This window comes from Centroberyx affinis, unplaced genomic scaffold, assembly GCF_046629955.1.
Source record: "Centroberyx affinis isolate AG114_WGS23_722 - 3 ecotype Tasmania unplaced genomic scaffold, CSIRO-AGI_Caff_v1 ptg004595l_1, whole genome shotgun sequence".
NCBI lineage: Eukaryota > Metazoa > Chordata > Actinopteri > Beryciformes > Berycidae > Centroberyx > Centroberyx affinis.
The window spans coordinates 365-19,823 of record NW_027282211.1 but is presented as its reverse complement, the minus strand read 5'-3'; the positions used below and the strand labels follow the sequence as shown (position 1 = coordinate 19,823).

General features: G+C 41.9%; 1 protein-coding gene across 6 annotated transcripts; it reads left to right on the top strand.

The window, feature by feature from the left end:
• Positions 1 to 532: 532 nt before the first annotated feature.
• Positions 533 to 19,172, top strand: LOC139665486 (polypyrimidine tract-binding protein 2-like). Of its 6 annotated transcripts, none has more exons than XM_071544513.1 (14): positions 533 to 620; positions 2,064 to 2,091; positions 4,957 to 5,014; positions 6,589 to 6,761; positions 8,090 to 8,230; positions 9,138 to 9,293; positions 10,051 to 10,161; positions 10,329 to 10,539; positions 11,434 to 11,549; positions 13,865 to 13,898; positions 14,473 to 14,565; positions 15,130 to 15,346; positions 16,177 to 16,254; positions 16,449 to 19,172. In XM_071544513.1, the coding sequence occupies exons 1-14, from the start codon at positions 613 to 615 to the stop codon at positions 16,576 to 16,578; spliced, it is 1,554 nt and encodes a 517-aa protein (XP_071400614.1). In that variant the 5' UTR covers positions 533 to 612; the 3' UTR covers positions 16,579 to 19,172. The 6 variants fall into 6 exon arrangements, with proteins under 6 accessions (XP_071400614.1, XP_071400615.1, XP_071400611.1 ...); XM_071544514.1 differs by having other exon boundaries at positions 4,957 to 5,017; positions 9,177 to 9,293; XM_071544510.1 differs by having other exon boundaries at positions 4,957 to 5,017; positions 10,329 to 10,527.
• The last annotated feature ends 287 nt before the right edge of the window (positions 19,173 to 19,459 follow it).

The window sequence follows — 19,459 nt, the reverse complement described above, 5'->3', positions numbered from 1 at the left end:
GCTGCCTTCATGTACTCCTTGTAAGCTCCGAGTTTGGCAGTCATAAGTACTTGCAAAACTTTTACGAAAACCATTGTCTTTTCTCCATGCCCATGTTCTCCACCCTAAACAGTTACATCTCAGCAACTCTGGGATTATAGAACAGTGGTCTTCAACCAGGTGCTATTGTGACAAAGAGTAGATAGGTTTTTATTCCAATCAAATCATTCATTTTCTCCCCCCTTTGGTTGAAGATGTGTTTCAGTGAAATCAGCTGGTGTAGTGTGATGAAATGAAAACCTGCACACTCTTCTGCCTCGATGGCACATGATTGAAAGCCAGTGTCATAGAAAATTCCCGCTATCTTTGTTGTATTTAGCAATTGGTTGGGTTTATTTGTGTGTGCTAAACGTAATTCCGGTATTTCCGACCGTACATGAAGGCAGCAATCGCCCTGTGTACGACCACAACAGCGCGCCGAGCTCAATGCTTCGTAACTTTCCGGCCATTTCCGCCGTCGTCTCGTCTCGTAACTAGCGTTTGCCTCCATTTTGCCGTCGTGTGTGTGCGTGCGCCGTCGGTACGAGAAACTGGACCGAAAGCGGAGTCAAAGCGGAGAAAATCTCTACAGAAATGGACGGGTAATGTTTTATCACCGATGTTTACTACATTTCCTTTGGCATACGTTTGGTTAACCTAGATTATGGCGCATTAAAACTGAATAGGCCAATTTATAAAAAGCTGAAGAGGTGTCGTTAGCTTTCAGCAGCGTTAACGGGTTTCCATAGCCACGCGCTCTCTATAATGAAGGAAGTAACTTAGCTAGCTTGCTAACGGCCGCCGTTTTCGCCGTTAGCTATGTTATTGTTTTCGAGAAAATCATTTGAACTGAATGGCTGCGTGCTTCGAAAACTCATTAAAATACAGTTACGGGGTCCATTAGTTATTAGTCCAGTATTATCCTTTGTTATAGCAGATTGCTACCAAACAGGCTAGTCAGTTTTAGCAAACCGCTAAGCTACATTACAAGACGTTGATCCTTTGTGTTGTAGCTTACTGTAGCTTTAGCTAACCAAGCGGGTCCAGTGTATTTGCTGGATATTTTGACTAGCGTTAGCTGTAGCCTGCTTTTACCAATGTGTGCCAACATAACTAACCTAGAGCAAACACGTAACGTTCTATATCTTAACATTATTAGTTACCATTTTAGTTGATGCTAATTGTACGAAATTGAAGTGTAATTTCGAGTTGGTTATAGTGCATTATATTAGCCTGTTATTTCCGTAATGTGCAACTATAAAAGGGTGTGTCATTTTGAGTCTGTAGGATGGCCATTCATTGGGGTTGAATTGAAACATGAGCTAACGCTAAGATAAGATTAAACATAAATGACCCCATGGGGAAATTGGGCCTTTGCAGCAGCAAATGGTAACAATAATAATATTGATAAAGACCTTAATTTATGCAGCACTTTTCAAAACAATGAAAGTGCTTCACAACCAAGATAAATAGAAGACTGAGCAGCTGATAGATCAGTACTACAGGACAATAAGGTAAGACAGTTGTAGTAAATACTTGAGTAAAATAAAATGTAATAAATAAATGGTTCAGGCCACAAAGATACAACAAATGAATGAAATGGTGATGGAATACAGAGATTAAATCAAAATATACCAAAACATAAAGTATATGCAGTGTGAATAAGTGGAAACTTATAAAAAAATCGAGCTGTGTTTAGACTAACTTTTTGTACGCTATTGCGCGTAAGTAACATCACTGTTTTTTGTTTGCTTTTTGCGTTCTTTCACTTAACAAAATTTTGTTTTGGTTTATTAGCATGTAAGTTGCTTCCAATCAAATAAGTGTTAGTAAATTAACAGTCTAAAAAGCTGTTTCTTTCAAAGGAAGGGTACGCAACATCAGAGGCTTGTTTATCCGCAAGGATATATTTGTTCTATACTGTATATTCTCTACATTACTTCTTTTTTTTGTTTGTTTTGTATTGCTTTTTTGTCATTTTCTTCTAATTAAATCTGTTAGTTTTGACCAGATTAAAAATTTATTCATATTATTTTCTCTTTCAGCATCAGTGATGTTGCAGTTGGCGTGAAGGTGAGCTTCAAATTCATTCAACTCTTCACCCTCCATGTTGCCCCTTTTTCTCAAAGTCCAATTAAAGTTGTGTTTTGCTTATAGCTTCTACTGCACAAATCACATGAGCATTGTGGCCTTGGAATTTCAGCGAGGACCTCAATGAGGCCCATAGTGACTGTGGGTCACTAAGTATATACTCCTGGCTGGATTCAAGGAAAACTGTGTCCAATAGATAGTTTGGGTTTTTTTTTCAAGGGGGTGAATTGAACAGCCTTACCTAGTACCCTGTTAAATCCATAGACAGCAGCCTAAACTTGAACATTTCTAGTGCATATAGAAACATGTCTCAGTATTAGCCCAGTCATTGTGTCCTATAGCAAGAACATCCCAGTCCTACATCCCAGTCCTGCATCCCAGTTAATTTCATCTCGTGCCTAATTCTTCTTGGGCATCTTAGACCTAATTCATCCACTCATAGTTAATGGTTTTAGATACTATAAAATAGAAGTATGAAAAATCTAGCTTGGAGAATTGGCTCAGCCTGAAGATAGTGCTGCAGGGGGTTCCCCAAGCGCCGGCTGCTCACCTCTGTCTGGCCGGCTGCTTTTATAACTGAATGTCACTAAATGTTCACACTACCAGAATTTGGTAGTAACAACAGAATTTTTGAATGAGTGACTGCGCATGTCTGCACTGGAGCAGACTGAAGTAAAATGACTAGACTCAGACTGTGTCTGTACGGGTATCGGGAGTCACTCCACTCCTCCGATCTCACGATGGCTGGAAATAATGTCTGTAACCACAGTAACGTTTACTTCAGACCAATATGGCAGCTATCGCCTGTATTTTCAGTTTGACACCAGTAACACCAGTAACCAGAGGCGTCAGTTTATCCATCAGATCTTAACAAACCACCACTGACAGCAGCGTCATATTCTCTTTCCGTCGCAGGAACTTGATACTTTTAACCGCAACATTTGGGCCAAAGGCCGCAGAACTGGAACAACCGCAATGTTGAGGAAACAGACTGGATAGAAAAATTGAGAATGTCTCACAACACTTACCTCCGTCTCTTTCAAATTAAGGATGATGATGTTACATAAAATAACGAGTGTTGAGCCTTAACGTCACGTAACAACCAGCTGTCCAGTCCCGTTCTGGTTCACACTACTCTGACTAACCGAATCCGCTCTCAAATTCAGTATCACTACCTGAATCTTTCAGGTATTGATACCTGATACTACCTGAATTTTTCAGGTAGTGAGTTTGGTTATGGAATGTGGTTATCACTCTCCTTAAGAACTGAACTGTGTGTGAAATTGCAAGGGGAGATGTTTCAAAATAATAGTGATCTCTGCCGAGCCTCTGCACAACGCGCGTCGAACGGTTGCCATGGTAACGACGGACTCAACTGAAGTGTTACAGCTGAAACTACAGTATAACGCTAAATACAAGGCCTTAGCTGAAGAGATCATTTTAGGGGCTTCATTACCATGACCATGTAAAATCATTATTTAAACCAATTTATGTTTCCATAATTATTGGATCTTAGTTCTGTGAGTGCAGTAATACTCAGGAGAGAGATCCAGTCTTGCTCTGAGAAGACTACAATATGCATTTGGTATTAAGAAAGTACATTAAACATTCACAATTCAAAAACATTATCAGTTCATTTTTCAATTGAGCATTGGTCCTGTAATAAAAATGTTTATGTTATTTTAAGTCATGCTTTCATAAACATATTTAAGGTTTGTTTATTAATTCTGTAAAAATGCTTCACCGGAAAAATGTATCTTGCCATCGCAAACATCCCTTAGCTGGCTACTTTTCCCATCTGGCTGGCTACTCAAAAATTTGGGGAACCCCTTGTGCTGTATAGACATGCACCATAAAGATTATGACACGTTTCATTTTAAATTCCCTTTGAGGAAGTTGTACCCCGATGTTGACTTGAGAACAATCAAATTTCTTTAAAATGTCTGTTTCTAGCTCTCACAACATCAGAATGGCCGTAATGAAATGGGTAGGGCTCATGTCCAGGCTGATAACCAAACAAACTTGTTTCCTTGTGTAAATGCATTGTGGTTCTGGGTACCTAACCTGATTTGTTGAGTGCCAGCTGCATTTCCGTCTGCACAAAACAAAGTTAAAGTCCCCCCTCAAAGGGAAACGGAAAAATCGTAAAACACTGATTTCTCTGATAAGGCTGGTCTTTGCCACCCTGTTTATTTCATCAATATTTCATGTCAAAGACAAAACGGAAAGTTGCCAGCTGTTGGGAGAGAAATCATTTCTCAAATTCTTCTAGCTCAGGCAGCCTGTGCTCACATTTTGGCCTAAGTCAAAGACAACTTTATTACCCTTCAATTTATTTGTGCCGTGTCGCCGTACCAGGGCCTGCAACATCTAGTTTATCGTAACCATAAAGAATGCTAGTGACAGAAGAACAATTGGTTCAAATTCAGTCAGACAGAAAGGGGGAGGGGGGAGTTTGAAGCTATTAGGAAGTTGTGTGTGTAATGGGTCCCCAGCCGGGTTCCTCGTCATCCCATCAGTCAGGTTTAAGAGCGCAGGGAGCCCGTCAGCTCCACCGAGCCCTCCGGGACCCAGAGCAGCTCTGGATGAAATGACACATCTTGACATCTTAAATTCAGCGAGATTAAACCCACACCAGCAAAGGAAGAGCCAGACCACTCTTCTGCTGCTGTTTTATGTCCCCTCCCTCCACCTCTCTATCCCACCCTCCTTTTGTTTCTTTAAACTGTCAGAGCTCTGTTTTATTGTTGTCTTTGAGGGGGCTGTCTGGAAAATGGAAATTGTTTTTCCCATTATTTTACAGCCGTGCCTGACTGTCTCTCTCTCTTCTTTTTTTTTTTTCTGCAGAGAGGATCAGATGAGCTGAGTATGTACAACAGTCCCAACTCTGGCATGAGCAGTATCAGTGGTGAGTTCGTTCCGACCACCCCTGAATAGGGAGGGGATTGACAGAATTTGCATGAAGCCATTTGATCAGCAGTATCCGACGGCATTAAAAGAAATCAAAGGATTAATAGGTGTTTGAAAAGCGAAACAGGCTGTGCGAGTGGGGCTCTTCCCTCATGGGAGGTATTTAGTGTCTGAATAACCTCACGCTCCTCAGTAGGCGGGCACCCACACACCACAGCACGTGACTGGAACAGACATGGTGGATGCTGCTGCGCATTTTAATGTCTTCTCACTATTTGGTAGATAAGATTAGAACCATCTCAAAGGAAATTGCAGAATATAGGAGGACTGAAAGAGCTGGTGACACAGCCACAAAGATAAGCCAAACAAAGCTAGGGCTATTGGATGCTCTGCCAACAAAATAAGAACCATGTTAAAGGAATATACCAAGTTTCTGTGAGATTGTCCTTTTGGTCAACTTGGCCAAGTTATGAGAATACAGACACCAACACCATCCATGTGTCCCCGGTAGACCGTTGGCTGTGGTGCCACATACAACACATTAATAAAATAAAAAATAGAGTTTTTTTATTATATGGGCTGTAGATTCATACATTTTGAAAATGAAATATCATGAACTCGACTTTGCCAATGTAAGTTGCAAGCGATGCAAGTTCTATTTTTGGAACCCTTTCAGGTGAGCAATGATATATTCATCCACTACGTTTGGAGGGAGGCACAGCGACTTATTTTAAATGTATGATGGCCTTACTTGTCCTTAACTACAGTGACAGCAGTGTGTCCAGTAGAATCCAAAGGTAAAGGGGGAAATATGCCAGTCTTTGCACTGCACTCATGTTAATTCTCAGAGTGCTGTGCAGTTTCACACTTCTCCGATAACTAAAAAGTGTCAACTTACTTTTTACACACACCATTACAAACGCATGCAAGTTTGGAGCACAGTTTCACTTCTGTTTTCACAACGGGAAGCTCTGTCGGGTAGAGTACAATGCTACTGGTCTTTCTCACACAAGCGGATGGGGAAGAAAGGTGAGTTTACAAGCAAGATTAGTGAGATTAGTCTGGTGTGACAGAGAACATAACATGATGCAGAGTGTTAAATATTGCTGTAGATCAATTTCTATATACTGACCACGTTTTGATTTTGTGACAGTGTGCCACAAATACGTCTATGTATGGGAAACACTGGTCATATTTAATGTGAATTTTATCACAAAACTGCCAGACCTGGCGCATATCAAAAATTGACTAGCGTTAAGCTCTACAGCTCCTACAATTTCTCATCTTATCACTTTTGAGATAATACTACTGGCATATTATCACTCAACATACTGTATGCTGAAGTGCATGGAGCACCAGCGCCAACAATCTCCCGGGGACACATGGATGATTTTGGTGTTTATGTTGTCATCATTTGACGGGTAAGTTGACCATGGGGACAGTTTCCCAAAAACTGGGTGTATTCCTTAGACATTGTTCCACATGCACATATGTAAATACTATGTTAAATCATGATGACTGTCATTGTATCGATCAGTGCAACTAATCGGTGTTGATGCTGATATTTAGATGGGACTTCCAATGGCAGCGATAGTAAAAAGCTGAGGGTGGAAGAGGCCCCCCCGTCCCGTGTGCTCCACATCCGGAAACTGCCCAACGAGGCCTCGGAGACTGAAGTCATTGCCCTTGGCCTGCCCTTCGGCAAGGTCACCAACATCCTCACACTGAAAGGAAAGAACCAGGTGAGTGGAAGAGTCGGATGGACAAGGGGGTATTTTTTAGAAGCCCTCACAAAACCATGGTTTTGCATCAGTTTGACACAATAATGGAGTTCATTTTGGACCGGCCAAGTGGTCTTATTGCACTATCAGCATTCTCATTTTGGTGGTGGGAAAATAAATTATAAATGGGGTTCCAGGCAGTGCCGCTTTTTTGGAGAACAATGCCACATTTTTTTGGATTTTCTGTCATGACCTGCCAAGAGCCCACTGCATCACTCCTTACTGTGCCACATGAGTACATTGGTGATAGTCAATGTTGCTATCTTGAACTGCATCTTTTCCACCTCAAGCATGCACACAAGTCCATGGATGGAGTACAAAAGCTGTCCAAAAGGCTATTGTCTATCCACTGCGGAGGGCGGTAGGAGATGCTTGGCATTTGCCCCCCAGATTCCTCTCGAGTACTGTCGCTTTGTTCGCTTCACAGTGCCAATGTCAGTGAGTCAGCCGGTCTTGATCGATTGGCAGCTGCCTTGTCTGAAGGTCCAGAAGACCTCAGCTGTTTTGGGCTGATAGTGTCGCTGCTGCCACCACAGTGGGTTCAATAGCTCATTACAATTCACACTGTTGGTTTGCAGTAGCTGCTTCCTCAAAGAGTCTCATGGTTCCCCCAGCCGTTCCAATTTGTCTGGTTTGAACATATGACTCTTGGATGGTACATTTTTGACTATTTCTATTCAGCATATTACATTTAAGCACATCTTGCAAGGTTGCCAAATAGTAAAAAGTAGGCTTAGACCAGTGTGAGTTTTGGGTGGTCTATGCGCAGAACCACCAATGCAGAACTATAAAATGCTGGTGCTGCCATTGACATCGCAAGCAAGCTACAGTATCACTTGGATGTGGAACCTTATCTCAGCCCTGGCCACTACTGAGCTACTTTGTGGTATGTGAATGTCTGCAGGCTGCAGCGAGAACCCCATGATTGACTTCTACCTTCTACTTCTACATTCTGCCTAGTGTATGAGCGCACACTGTATTTCCTTTATGCAGGGCTCTTGGGGCTCTGCACGGTCTAAATAGCACATACTGTAGTTCCCATAAGTAGTGCACATTGCAAAAAGCGTTGCACGTGAATGAACGAGCACAGCCTGGCTGTTTATAGAGGTGCTCGTCCCGAGCACTTAATACAACGCCAATATCGGCCCAATTGTTAGTGAAAATAGTAGTAAATGTATTAGTAATATTAGTAAAAATGTTGGATAGTCCCATATATCATTAAAGAACATGAATGGTGACAACGGTGGGGAATAAATCGGATCATTATTTTCTCTTTTCTCTCCTCCCAGGCATTCTTGGAGATGGGAACAGAGGAGGCGGCCATCACTATGGTCAACTACTACACCACTGTAACTCCTCACGTTCGCAACGTCCCTGTCTTCATCCAGTACTCCAACCACAAAGAGCTCAAGACAGACGCTGGCAACCAGGTAAGGGGAACCGGCCTAACAGACCAATGGTACATGATTGAGAACCAGTGCTTTGAGCTGTCTTTATAGTTTGAAAATATTTTAAATGATAATTCTGGTTATTATTTTCTTATTTTTTTAGTTTTAGCCATTGTGGCAATTGATTGTGTTTTTAAAATTTCACCGCTTACGTCACTGTAGAGCTTTATGTAGTTTAATTTTGCCAGGAGCGCTGCTCTCCAATTCACACTAAGGGCCAAAGAGCTCCAACAGTTGAACCAAAAAAGTAAAACATGTCTTTTCAACACAATAACACTCTCACTCTAATGGGACCTACATACAGCTGATTTTTCGTTTATCCATTGTCTGAAACTTGCATATATTGCGGTATTAGATATGTTATTTTAACTAGCATGTGTTGGAAGGTATGTCAGGTCTAAAACATTTAAAAAATGTTATATTCTCTTTCAATAAAGATCAACCATAGAGATTGCCTGTTAACACAACATTGTGTAATATGTGGCATGTGTAAGCACCACTCCGGAAGATGTAACCAGCAATTGCAGATACACATCACTGGTGAAGAGACCTTTAATGTTCTGTACTGAAACCATCACTTGTTTGAAGTAGCCTGTTTAGATAGCACTCCAGTGCGTTCACAACAACAGAAGGATTTTTCTCTTATTTGTACTTCACACAAATGGATATGTGAGAAATGCAATTGGAATGATTTGATAGTTGGCCCAGTGCATCCCTAGAGTTACTCCAGTGTGACAGGTGTGTATTAAATGTGTCTAGAGACATGCCTGTGACATTCTGGCTTTCATTGCATATTTATTAGTCAATAAAATGGCCCATGCTCCGTCTTGGCTGGTGTGCTCCAGTGTTAAGATGGTGACAGTGATTGACAGCATGTCTCTGGCCCTAGCGGACCCAGGCGGTGCTTCAGGCGGTGTCGGCGGTCCAGTCTGGTGGGTCACCCAGCTCAGATGTTCAAGAGGCCCTGGCCGCAGCCTCCAGCCCAGTGCTGCGGATCATCATCGACAACATGTTCTATCCTGTAACGCTGGACGTACTGCAACAGGTAACAAAGTGCTGCCAGGAGGAGGAAGCTGAGGGGAAAATTGGATTTTTGTTTAGAAATAAAGCATGCTCCTCTTTTGATAATAGGAAAAAGACATTTGTACAATCCACATCTGTATTTGATTATGGATACATTTTGTATTCGCATGCTGCCTCTTCTTCTTTGAAGCCACTGGATGCTGTTTACCACAGTGCTTTGCTTTTTATTTATACAAGATACATTTGTCTGATTTACAGACTGAGTGCTGTGATTTATATCAAAGTTGGTTGGTCCTTAACAATGAAAAGAGAACTGCATTGCATTATATTTATCTGTAAGGCTCTACTTTTGAAACTACCCCTGTACCTCAAACCTCTGCTGGTTTTCAAATCCAGTAATAGTGGTACCAGATCACCACTGGTCAGTTTTAAATACGGAACTTTGCCGTTTCTAGCACTGTACACCTTTTCATAAATGGAACAAACTACAAAGCACTTAGAAATTAGAATTTCTTGATCTTGTTCAATTATTTTAAAGCCATGATATCTCATATATTGTGATTGCTTGTGATACAATTTTATGTTCCTGTATGTTGCTGAAAGTTTGCCAGTGGGACTACTTGATTAAATAAAAAGGAAAAAAATGAAGCATTTGGCCCAAAATGTTGTCTAAAAGATTGCCCAGGACCAACCACAACAAGAAAGGGTTCAGGTGGCGCCTTTCAGAATCTATGTTTGTATTTGAATGTTTGTCTTTGGTTTCTTTTTTGTGTTCTCAGATTTTCTCCAAGTTTGGCACAGTCATGAAGATAATCACCTTCACCAAGAACAATCAGTTCCAGGCCCTGTTGCAGTTCAGTGATCCCGTCAATGCCCAGCAGGCCAAACTGGTGAGAATGTCATCCCTTCACTACAGCTCTCACCACAATCTTGTTTTGCATGTTACCAGTTAATCGCCAACTCAGTGTCTTGGTGCGTGTTTGTATCTGAACTTTGGAAAACCAGATGTAATAGTTGAACGTAGTATGATAAGATTCCCCCCCCCCCCCCCCGTCAGGCGCTGGATGGCCAGAACATCTACAATTCCTGTTGCACGCTGCGCATCGACTTCTCCAAGCTGGTCAACCTAAACGTCAAGTACAACAATGATAAGAGTCGTGACTACACCCGGCCAGAGCTGCCAGCAGGCGACGGCCAGCCCAGCCTCGACCCCTCGGTGGCCGCTGCCTTCAGCAAAGACTCCAACTCCCTGCTCGGTAAGATCCCAGGTAGATCCCTCTTTTATTTTTTCCTACTTGGTCTTTCTCTCTCTCTGTCTTGATAGCGCTTTGCTTAAACACCTTTAATCATTTTAAACGCCTATACTCCAGCCTGGTCTAAGCAAGGGTTTTAAATATATATAATATATTGGCTGTGGGTATAGTACCCACAGCCAAATACTAGTAAATTGTGGTTATGGCTGGTGAGTTCAAGGATTAGAGCAATATATCAGTTTGCTGATATCGGGCCAATATTGGCCTTTTTTAGTAAGAATCGGCCAGTCAGTGTTGTCCACCTCTAATCTGATACAATTGATCAATACTACACTAATTGTGTATGCGAAGCCCTTAACGTGAACTGATTCTAATTTTTGATCAGATCCCACACAAGTATGCTTTTTTTTATTATTATCATTATCCTGGGGTTGAGTGTTTTAGTATCCCATGGTCTAAATGCTGTATCAGAGGCTTCTCCACCCTGACGAGAATAAAATTCTGGTGGAAACACTGAATAGTTTTTACTTATTTTTTGCATGAATAGAAGATATTTAATAGCAGCTATTGGCAGGTTCAGTACAAAAAGATTAGATTAGTAAGAGTTAGATAGAAAAATTAGTATTAGCTGTCAAAAACCCATATTGGTCAAACCCTTGTCAGTTCTATTCATTTTGCCAGTCAGCCAAACCTTTTTTTTTTTCTATTTTAAAAGATGTTTTGACAGCTAAGAAGTAAAATTGGTGAAATCACATGCCACTTTGGTTGACTAAAAAGTTAGTTTCATGCCCAGTTTCATGGTCTAAGCGGTACTGCGTGTCAGTGTAGCAAGGCGCTGCGTCTGTAATGCTGCGGCCCAGTTTAAGTGCTGCTCCCCATGCCATGATTTTCCTGTCTGCCTCCTACCAGGAGCCCTGAATCCTCTGAGCGCAGCGGCGGCGGCGGCTGCTGCTGCTGGGAGGGTGGCCCTGGCCGGACAGTCGGGCTCCAGCGGGGTCCTGCTGGTCAGCAACCTCAACGAGGAGGTCAGTAACACATACACACAGACACACACACAAACACACACTCACTCATTCACTCACTCAATCACTCATACACACACACACACACACACACAAGACTCTCTAAGGCTAAACTCCCTCCTCCTTTACTGGTCATTGCCAATTGTCCTCCTCCTTGTGCTGCCATTGCCATCTTCATTGTCTTGTGTTTGTTGTAGAGCCTATATTGAGAAGGTCCACGGCAGCAGTTGTTTTGCTTATTTAATCGAAGAGCTCAATTTGAATCGCTTCAATTGAACCACTTAATTTAGAGATTTTACATATGGCACTCTGTGGTCTTGGACAGTTCAGTTTTTGTGAGTACAAGAAACTCTTTCAAAATTAGAAACCAGCCAACTAAGACTCTTGTCTGGAATGTCACGAAGACGTACAGCTGCTCCATTGACCATGAATGGGAGACTGGTTTTGTGGACCCATAGGTTTGTTTGAGCTTTTTCACTCAACACAATTGGTCTTTATAGTCGTTCTAATAGTATCTGAGCCAGAAAATGAGTCCATATCCCCAGAAAATCCCCCTGGGTTCTCTCAGTCATCTCTTTGACTTATTTATACTTTAATTCTGTGGAGCTGTAAGTCATTGTGCCATCTCAGTTAAGAGGGTGAGACAAACTATTGTCTCTTGCTTCTGGCAGTCACTAATATACACTGGACTATCCTAGGGCACAGGAAAAATCACAATTGGTGTTCCACTTTGAAATCCAAAGCTTTTGCATATACAAGAGATGGACTGGGCCTCTTGATATTCAAGTCTTATTTTTGTCTAACCTTTTTCTTTGGTGCATTTTCTAGTGTCCCTTACATGTCCAGGTTCTTGCAGTTTTTTTTTTTTCCTTTTTATTTTTTATTTTTTTTGTGTCAAAACTCATTGTATCCCTGTAAGAATGAGGGGGATTTGCTGTCTCTCTCACCCCACCAAAACCTGCCCTCTTTTTCTTCCCAGATGATCTGCCCTTCCGTCCCTTTTCTCTTATGTCAAACTGTATCTAACTCAGCTAACTCTGTCTCTTTTCTGTTTTTCTCTCTAAGCTCTCTCCTCTCCTCGGCTCATATGAAAAGCTCATATGAAATCACTCTCTGATCTCTTACCTGTGTCTTGGTTTCGGGAACAAAAACCTGCCGCTTGTCTTCATCTCTGAAACACTTGCTCGCTGTCTTTTCTCCCTCTTTCTCTGCCTTTTTAAAACTGTGACTTAAATAGTTTCTAATTTCTCTCATCTAACCCCTCTCTCTCTCTCTCTCTCTTCCTTTCATCTGTCTATTCTCCCCCTTCTCTCTGGCTCTGAATGAATGTGTCATACTGGAGCCTCGACAGTATCTAAACCATTGAAGGAGAACCCCTAATGTTCAGATACTGTGCTTAAGCTTTCTCTTAGGCTCTTGGACTTGTGTGAACGCCACACTTTACTCAAGTGGCCTTCGCATCAACTCTTGCATGCCCAAATTGTACTGCAAACTAAATTTTAATTGCATGGTCTCTTAACTAATTTTCCCCCCTCAGCATTTCACACTATCTTAGTACTACCATTTTCCCCTGCTGAAAGATTGTAGATCTTCAGACTTATGACCTGCTGCATGTTGTTTTTATCCCATGGTTATGACTTTATATTGCTGATTTTGATTATGATTTTTGACATGAATGTACCTTTACCCCATGCTTGTCCAGGGTGAAATACATTTTGGCGCAAGTTATTTGCTGTTCTTTGACTAAAGAAAACATTGATCCAAGCCATTATCTCTGACCAAACTACCTGCATTATTCCAGTGTACTGACCTATATTTTATTTTTTGTCCCTCCCCCCCTCCTCACTTTTTGTTTTTGTTTTTTTCCCCCAATTTGCATTTGCCCCCTCCCCATTCATCTCCCCTCTCTCTCTCTCTCTCTCTCTCTCGCTCTCTCCTTCCCCACCCCCTTTCTCCCTCTCCCCCCCCCATCCATACCTCCCTCCCCTGCATCCTCCGCTCTCCATGTGTTGGTGGGGATTTGTAAACCCCCCCCCCCCCCCAAAAAAAAAAACCCACCCTGTGAACCTCCTTCTACCTCCACCTCCTCCCACATTAACCGCCCCCCAAAAAACCCTCCATGACCTCCTCTTCCTCCTCCTGCTTCCTCCTCCATGACCCACCACCTCCATCACTCTCCGGGGGGAAAAACAAAACCACCATTCCTCCTACCTACCTCCGTTCTGGATCGATCTGTCCATCTCTACCTCCGCTCCGCTCCGACTCTTCTACCTCTCTACCTGTCTCACGCTGCTTGTTGCTCTTCTCTCCCTCTAAAGATGGTTACGCCCCAAAGTCTGTTTACCCTCTTCGGTATGTTATCGTTAGCTCTCTCTCTCTCTCTCTCTCCTCTCTCTCTCTCTCTTTCTCTCTCTCTCTTTCTTTCCTCTACCCTCTCTTTTTGTTGTTCTGTTTCCACTCTATCTTTGAGACATTTATCATTATTATTATTATTATTGCCAGCTTATGTATATTTGTTTGCACACAGTAGCTTGTTTGGTAATTTGTAAAACATTTTGCCCCCCCGTTTATTGGTTTGGGTTAATGTTTATTCCTTTGCCCTGAGATTCAGTACATAGTAATTTATGTTAATGCACGGTTAAATATTTTTTTGCATGCTGTTTTTATTTATAGCCATCTGACACAGCTTGATAACTTATCTGTTTAGAGGGTGTCTCTTTTCTCTTTACCTGTTCTTTCTACACACCTCTCACTCTAAAGTCTATAAAGTCTCCTGTTAATTTCTTGTGTGTACTCTTCTACTCTCTCTCTTCTGTGTTTCTTGTCTGAATTATCCTTCTCTCCGGTGCTAACTGTGTTTTCCTGACTGTCTGCTTTCTCTCCACCTCACCTCCTCTCCTCCTGCCTGGCTGTGGCTCTCATGCAGGGGTGTATGGGGATGTCCAGAGGGTGAAAATCCTTTACAACAAGAAGGACAGCGCTCTCATTCAGATGTCAGACGCCAACCAGGCCCAGCTAGGTACGCAGACATCATAATCACCCGTAATCATCCAAGTCTTTAATGTGCAGTGATGGTAATGGCTTGAATCAGCACTTGTATTGGCAGATATGTTTGGTCGTGGAATCAATATTGGCAGCGAACACGTTGTAGTCATTATAGTCATTATATTTTCTGTATGTTATTACGTTAAAAAAGTGTGTTGCAATTTTTGGGTGAATAATATCAACTTCAACATATAATAAGATACCGTATTCATTGTTTCAATGGGTACCTGTCAAATCCATTTCATCATTTAGAGTAGAATTACTATTTTTTTATTATTATCCATTAAAATGTCTCATTACAAGTTAAAGTTATTACATTATTAATCAAAAAATTGTTTATTATGTAAACATACAACATAACTTATTGGTTATGTATCCAGCATTTTACTACTTAATGTGCACTTTATTACATGATGAGTTGGCATTTTTTTGATATTAGGTTCAGTTAGTACAGTAAGCGGTTATTACATGAATAGCTGCGGCATCCCTACCACTGACCCACGTTGGTTTGCTGTCCTTCTCTTTGCCACGGCCACAGCTATGAGCCACCTGAACGGCCAGAAGATGTACGGGAAGATCATCCGGGTGACGCTGTCTAAGCACCAGACGGTGGCGCTGCCCCGTGACGGCCTGGACGACCAGGGCCTCACCAAGGACTTCACCAACTCACCGCTGCACCGCTTCAAGAAGCCCGGCTCCAAGAACTTCCAGAACATCTTCCCGCCCTCCGCCACCCTCCACCTCTCCAACATCCCGTGAGTAGCCGGGGGGAATCGGGTCGGGATCGTCTGGGGAATCCTGCAGAGGCTTTGCAGTTAATGTCGCAAATATTCCAGCAGCCACGACTGGCGCCCCCATGGAGGTCCACTGGAGAATTAGCTGTGTAAAAACTTTGAACTTGTTTGTAACTCGACATCATAGTAAATGAGGGCAACCTCAATGGTTATTCGAGTTTAAATAAAGGTTTGAAATGAAGTGTGCAAATATTGGCTAGAAAAAGAGATACGTATAAGATTATGGTGTGGGTGCCGGTCAGTTCAGTGATGTTAGAAGTAAAAATGAATAGTCTGATAACATAGATTCGTTTTCAGATTTAGGTTAAAGTGACACAATAAACTGTCTTCAAATCAGCTCGGTTATCCTGAAAAAACTGTTGGTTGTGGGCTTTGTTGGCTACGTAATTAGCCAGCAAGCTATTTTAGCAAAGCAACCAATGTCGATGCGACTACTTGCTACTACTAATGCTAGCTTCTACTAGATATGTTAGCTAGTGCGCAGATGTGTCAAAAAGACAGTGATAGTTAAATCCCATGTACTATGGTTAGCTACCAAACAAGCTCACATTATCTAAACACAAAATCAATCAGATGTGTCGGTGATGCAATGATCAAGTCAAAAACAGCACAGAAAACACCATGTCTATTCCATACCATTGAGAACGCCGAGTCGTAAGTGCAAAGAATAACAAGTGCAATCAGCCGTTCTCAGCTGTTTGCAAGAGCCGAGGACCTCCAGTGTGGCCGCCAAAGGATGCTTTGTTATCTGATCGCCCTCTCTAACTGTTCTCTGACCTTCATTTTAACAGACAAGATGTGACTGAAGACGACCTGCGGCTGCTGTTCTCCAATGCCGGTGGCACTGTGAAAGCATTCAAGTTTTTCCAGTGAGTTGATTTATTTTCCATTAAGCTTAGTCACACGTCCCCATTAAAAGGGACTCAACAAATACCAGTATCTAATTAAGGTTTTAAGCCATCTTTACAGTTCTATAAGATTCTTGGTCTGTTTTAGCCTTTGTGTGTTTATCTGGGTTGTCTCCCACCAAAACGAGTCTTAACCATCGTTTCCCATTTGCCAGGGATCACAAAATGGCTCTCCTCCAGATGTCGACGGTGGAGGAGGCCATCCAGGCCCTGATCGACCTTCACAACTACAACATGGGAGGCAACCAACACCTGAGGGTCTCCTTCTCCAAGTCCACCATTTAGAAACCTGACCCACAAACTCCCGACAATACCGCGGCTTTACCGCCTCCCGAGCCGCCGGTCAGCAACTACTTGGACTGTGTTTGGACACTGGGGGGGGGACCATATTGATGGGTGGATTGATAGGTTGATTTGGTTGAAATTTTTTTTTTTTGTTGGTGTATTTTTTTTTGTTGTTGATCCTGTCATTCCTTGAGAGAGACTGATACCTTTCACTTGCAGCCCAAGTATTTTCTTTTCTTTTTTCTTACGAAGAAACATTGTTGTACCAATGTACGGTGTAGATACTGGACCCTCTCATCATCTGCCCCTCAAACTGTACCTCCATACTTCAACCACTTGTATCACAAGCAAGACATTTTTGTCCTGGTTCATTGTTCCCCTACATGAGGGAGAGGTTGATGGAGATCAGGCTTCATTTTATTCTTTTTTAGTTGAGAAGATACTTATGTGCCTTACTTGACAATATAAACCGTTTCTATAGCTGAACATGTTTATTAAATACCCTCCTATGCTTTTGAGGCACATTGGTATTGGATAGTTTTGGACGTTGGCGAGGATGCAAGCCGTTTTATCATCATCTAGACGTTATTGCAGTTTCTGAAGCTCTGCCACCAACTAGGTGTAGCCTTTTTTTCTTCCAGGGTTTTCGATTTGTATTCAACAGTTTCCTTTTAGTTTAGCAATAGGAACAAGACATAATTCTAATCAGTTTTTCTGTCAATGTGGCAAGAACATGTAAAAGAATCTTTGCAAAAACCCTATGATAGGCAGCGTCACTCGAATTGCATCTTTCCAGAAGTAAGTTCATTGTAAGCTTGTTTTCCCCCAGTTTTAAATTTTCACAATTCATCCCTCTCGAGCGGAACTATCATAACGTGGCTTGTGGCTGAATATTTCTTTATAGGTGTTTTTTAAACCTTCCATGCTTTTTCTATAGCAGTTAGGTGTAATTGTCGGTGACAATGGTTTTCTAAGCATGTCTAGTTCTGTTAGGATCTGGAATCAGAGAGTGTTGCATGCTTTGGAAGCAATTAGCAGAGTATGAGTCCACTGTGATTTCATTGTCATGTGACAGTTTACTCAAGAGAGGGCTACTCGGTTGGACCAAAGTTTATGTGCCTTTAGTGTTCCTTTACTTTGATTCATTTTAACAAACGCAAACATTTGAAACACTGAAATAATTTTGCATTTCAGGAAAAAAATGCTGAGAATTTAGACATAAAACATGAATTGATCAATTCCCTTGATACTTTGGTCTTTCTTTGGGGATGCATTACGGAACATCCTTCCCTTTAAAAAAAAAAAACAACAAAACAAGAAAAAACAACTTTAGACCTCTTGACTCCACAGGTTCCGTCAATACAAATAGATTCTTTGTTCAAAAATAAGTTAATGTATATTTTCTATCTTAGTCTCACTTTTTACATCTTAAAATGTAAGGATTCGGTATAGTTTGGAAGAGGCACAATTAAAGGCTGATTTTTTTCTAACAAGGGGAGGTGCGACTTGGTTTCCTGCTTTTTTTGATTCTCCCCACCCCCCCTCTCTCATGGTCTCTCTCTCTCTCGCTCTCTCCTGTGTGTATTCTGCATTACCTCTGTAGCATGCCAAATAAAACCTTCTGTAGCTCTGCATTCACCTCCTCTGTCTCTCTCTTCAGTCCTCCTCTCCCCCTCCCCCCCCCCCCTCCCTCCCCCTCCTCTGTTCTCTCTGCCCAGCTCACTTCTGAAACATTTTCAGTCCCAGGGTGGGAAAGGAGCCAAAATCCATTTCGGAGCCACTTGAAAACGAGCTCTAATAAGCCAGATTGAGCCCTCTGATGGTACTAATTCACAGGACAAGAAGTACATTTTCTTGATGCGTTTCCCACCCTGCCAACTGACAGAATGTATTTCTCTGATGTCTTGCTCTTCTCTCCTCTAGTAGTCGCCTATTTTCTAATCAGTCTCTAAGGGCCTCATGCTCTCCTGACAATCTGTCTGATCTATCCGCTTGCTCTCTCAGCTCTATCAATTACATAAATGGCCTCGGTCGTCACTTTCTCAAAGCTTTGTGCGTTTTATGTTCTCGCGAGCTTTTGGCCGGATCTTGGAGCGATGCGTCTACAGGTGGAAATGTCGGGGTCACGCCCGGCCGTACGCTGTGTAGGCGTAGATAATGCGATGGGTTTAGCCGGTAAAGCGGTTTTGTAACGATGGAGAAACCCATCGAGCGCTGAGATGGATTTTTTTTTTTTTTTTGCAGGATTTCAGGTGTTTTTGACAACTGTTCATTTCAAGGGAAATTACTGTCCTCCATCGCTATCCTTTCTTGAATTTTGTTATCGTTTTTATATATCTGAAAGTGCAATGGTTACATGCTATCCCTCTTATTTTTCTGCAAGCATTACTGTCTTTGGCTTTCTATTAACAGATTGGAGTGTTAGTTCAAACGTTTCTGGGACTGAGCCGCTCTGGAGACAAAACTAATCTCATTAGTTGAATTAAACCTCAATCTCATAAGGGCTTTCAAGCTCTATGGCCTGAAACCCTGTTGTTTTTGTGATGACGATGGAAAGTTGGCATGTATGTTGGCAACTATTTTTAAAAATTTTCTCTGACAAAGTTGACTCAGACTCCACTAAATACTACAATATTACTCTAATAGATTTTTATGGGTTCAAGCCTCTAGTCCTGAAACCTTATTGTCTTTGATAGGATTCTATGTTAGTGGTCTCCAACCATGTGTATGCAGGTTTTTGTTCCAGCCAAACACAACAGCAGGTGATTTCACTGATTAGTTCTTCCTCAAATTTGGTAAATGGAGCTAGCTAGTCACATTGTACCATGGTTTAGTCTGGTCTAGTCTTGTTTATTTATCACAGTCAAGTCTCAAAGGGGAT

Bases quoted from the DNA above. Each gene is read 5' to 3' on its own strand.
- LOC139665486 (XM_071544511.1), top strand. The intron at 11,550-13,864 runs GTCAGTAACACA...CTCCCTCTAAAG, and splicing joins TCAGCAACCTCAACGAGGAG to ATGGTTACGCCCCAAAGTCT. The intron at 16,255-16,448 runs GTGAGTTGATTT...CCCATTTGCCAG, and splicing joins AAAGCATTCAAGTTTTTCCA to GGATCACAAAATGGCTCTCC.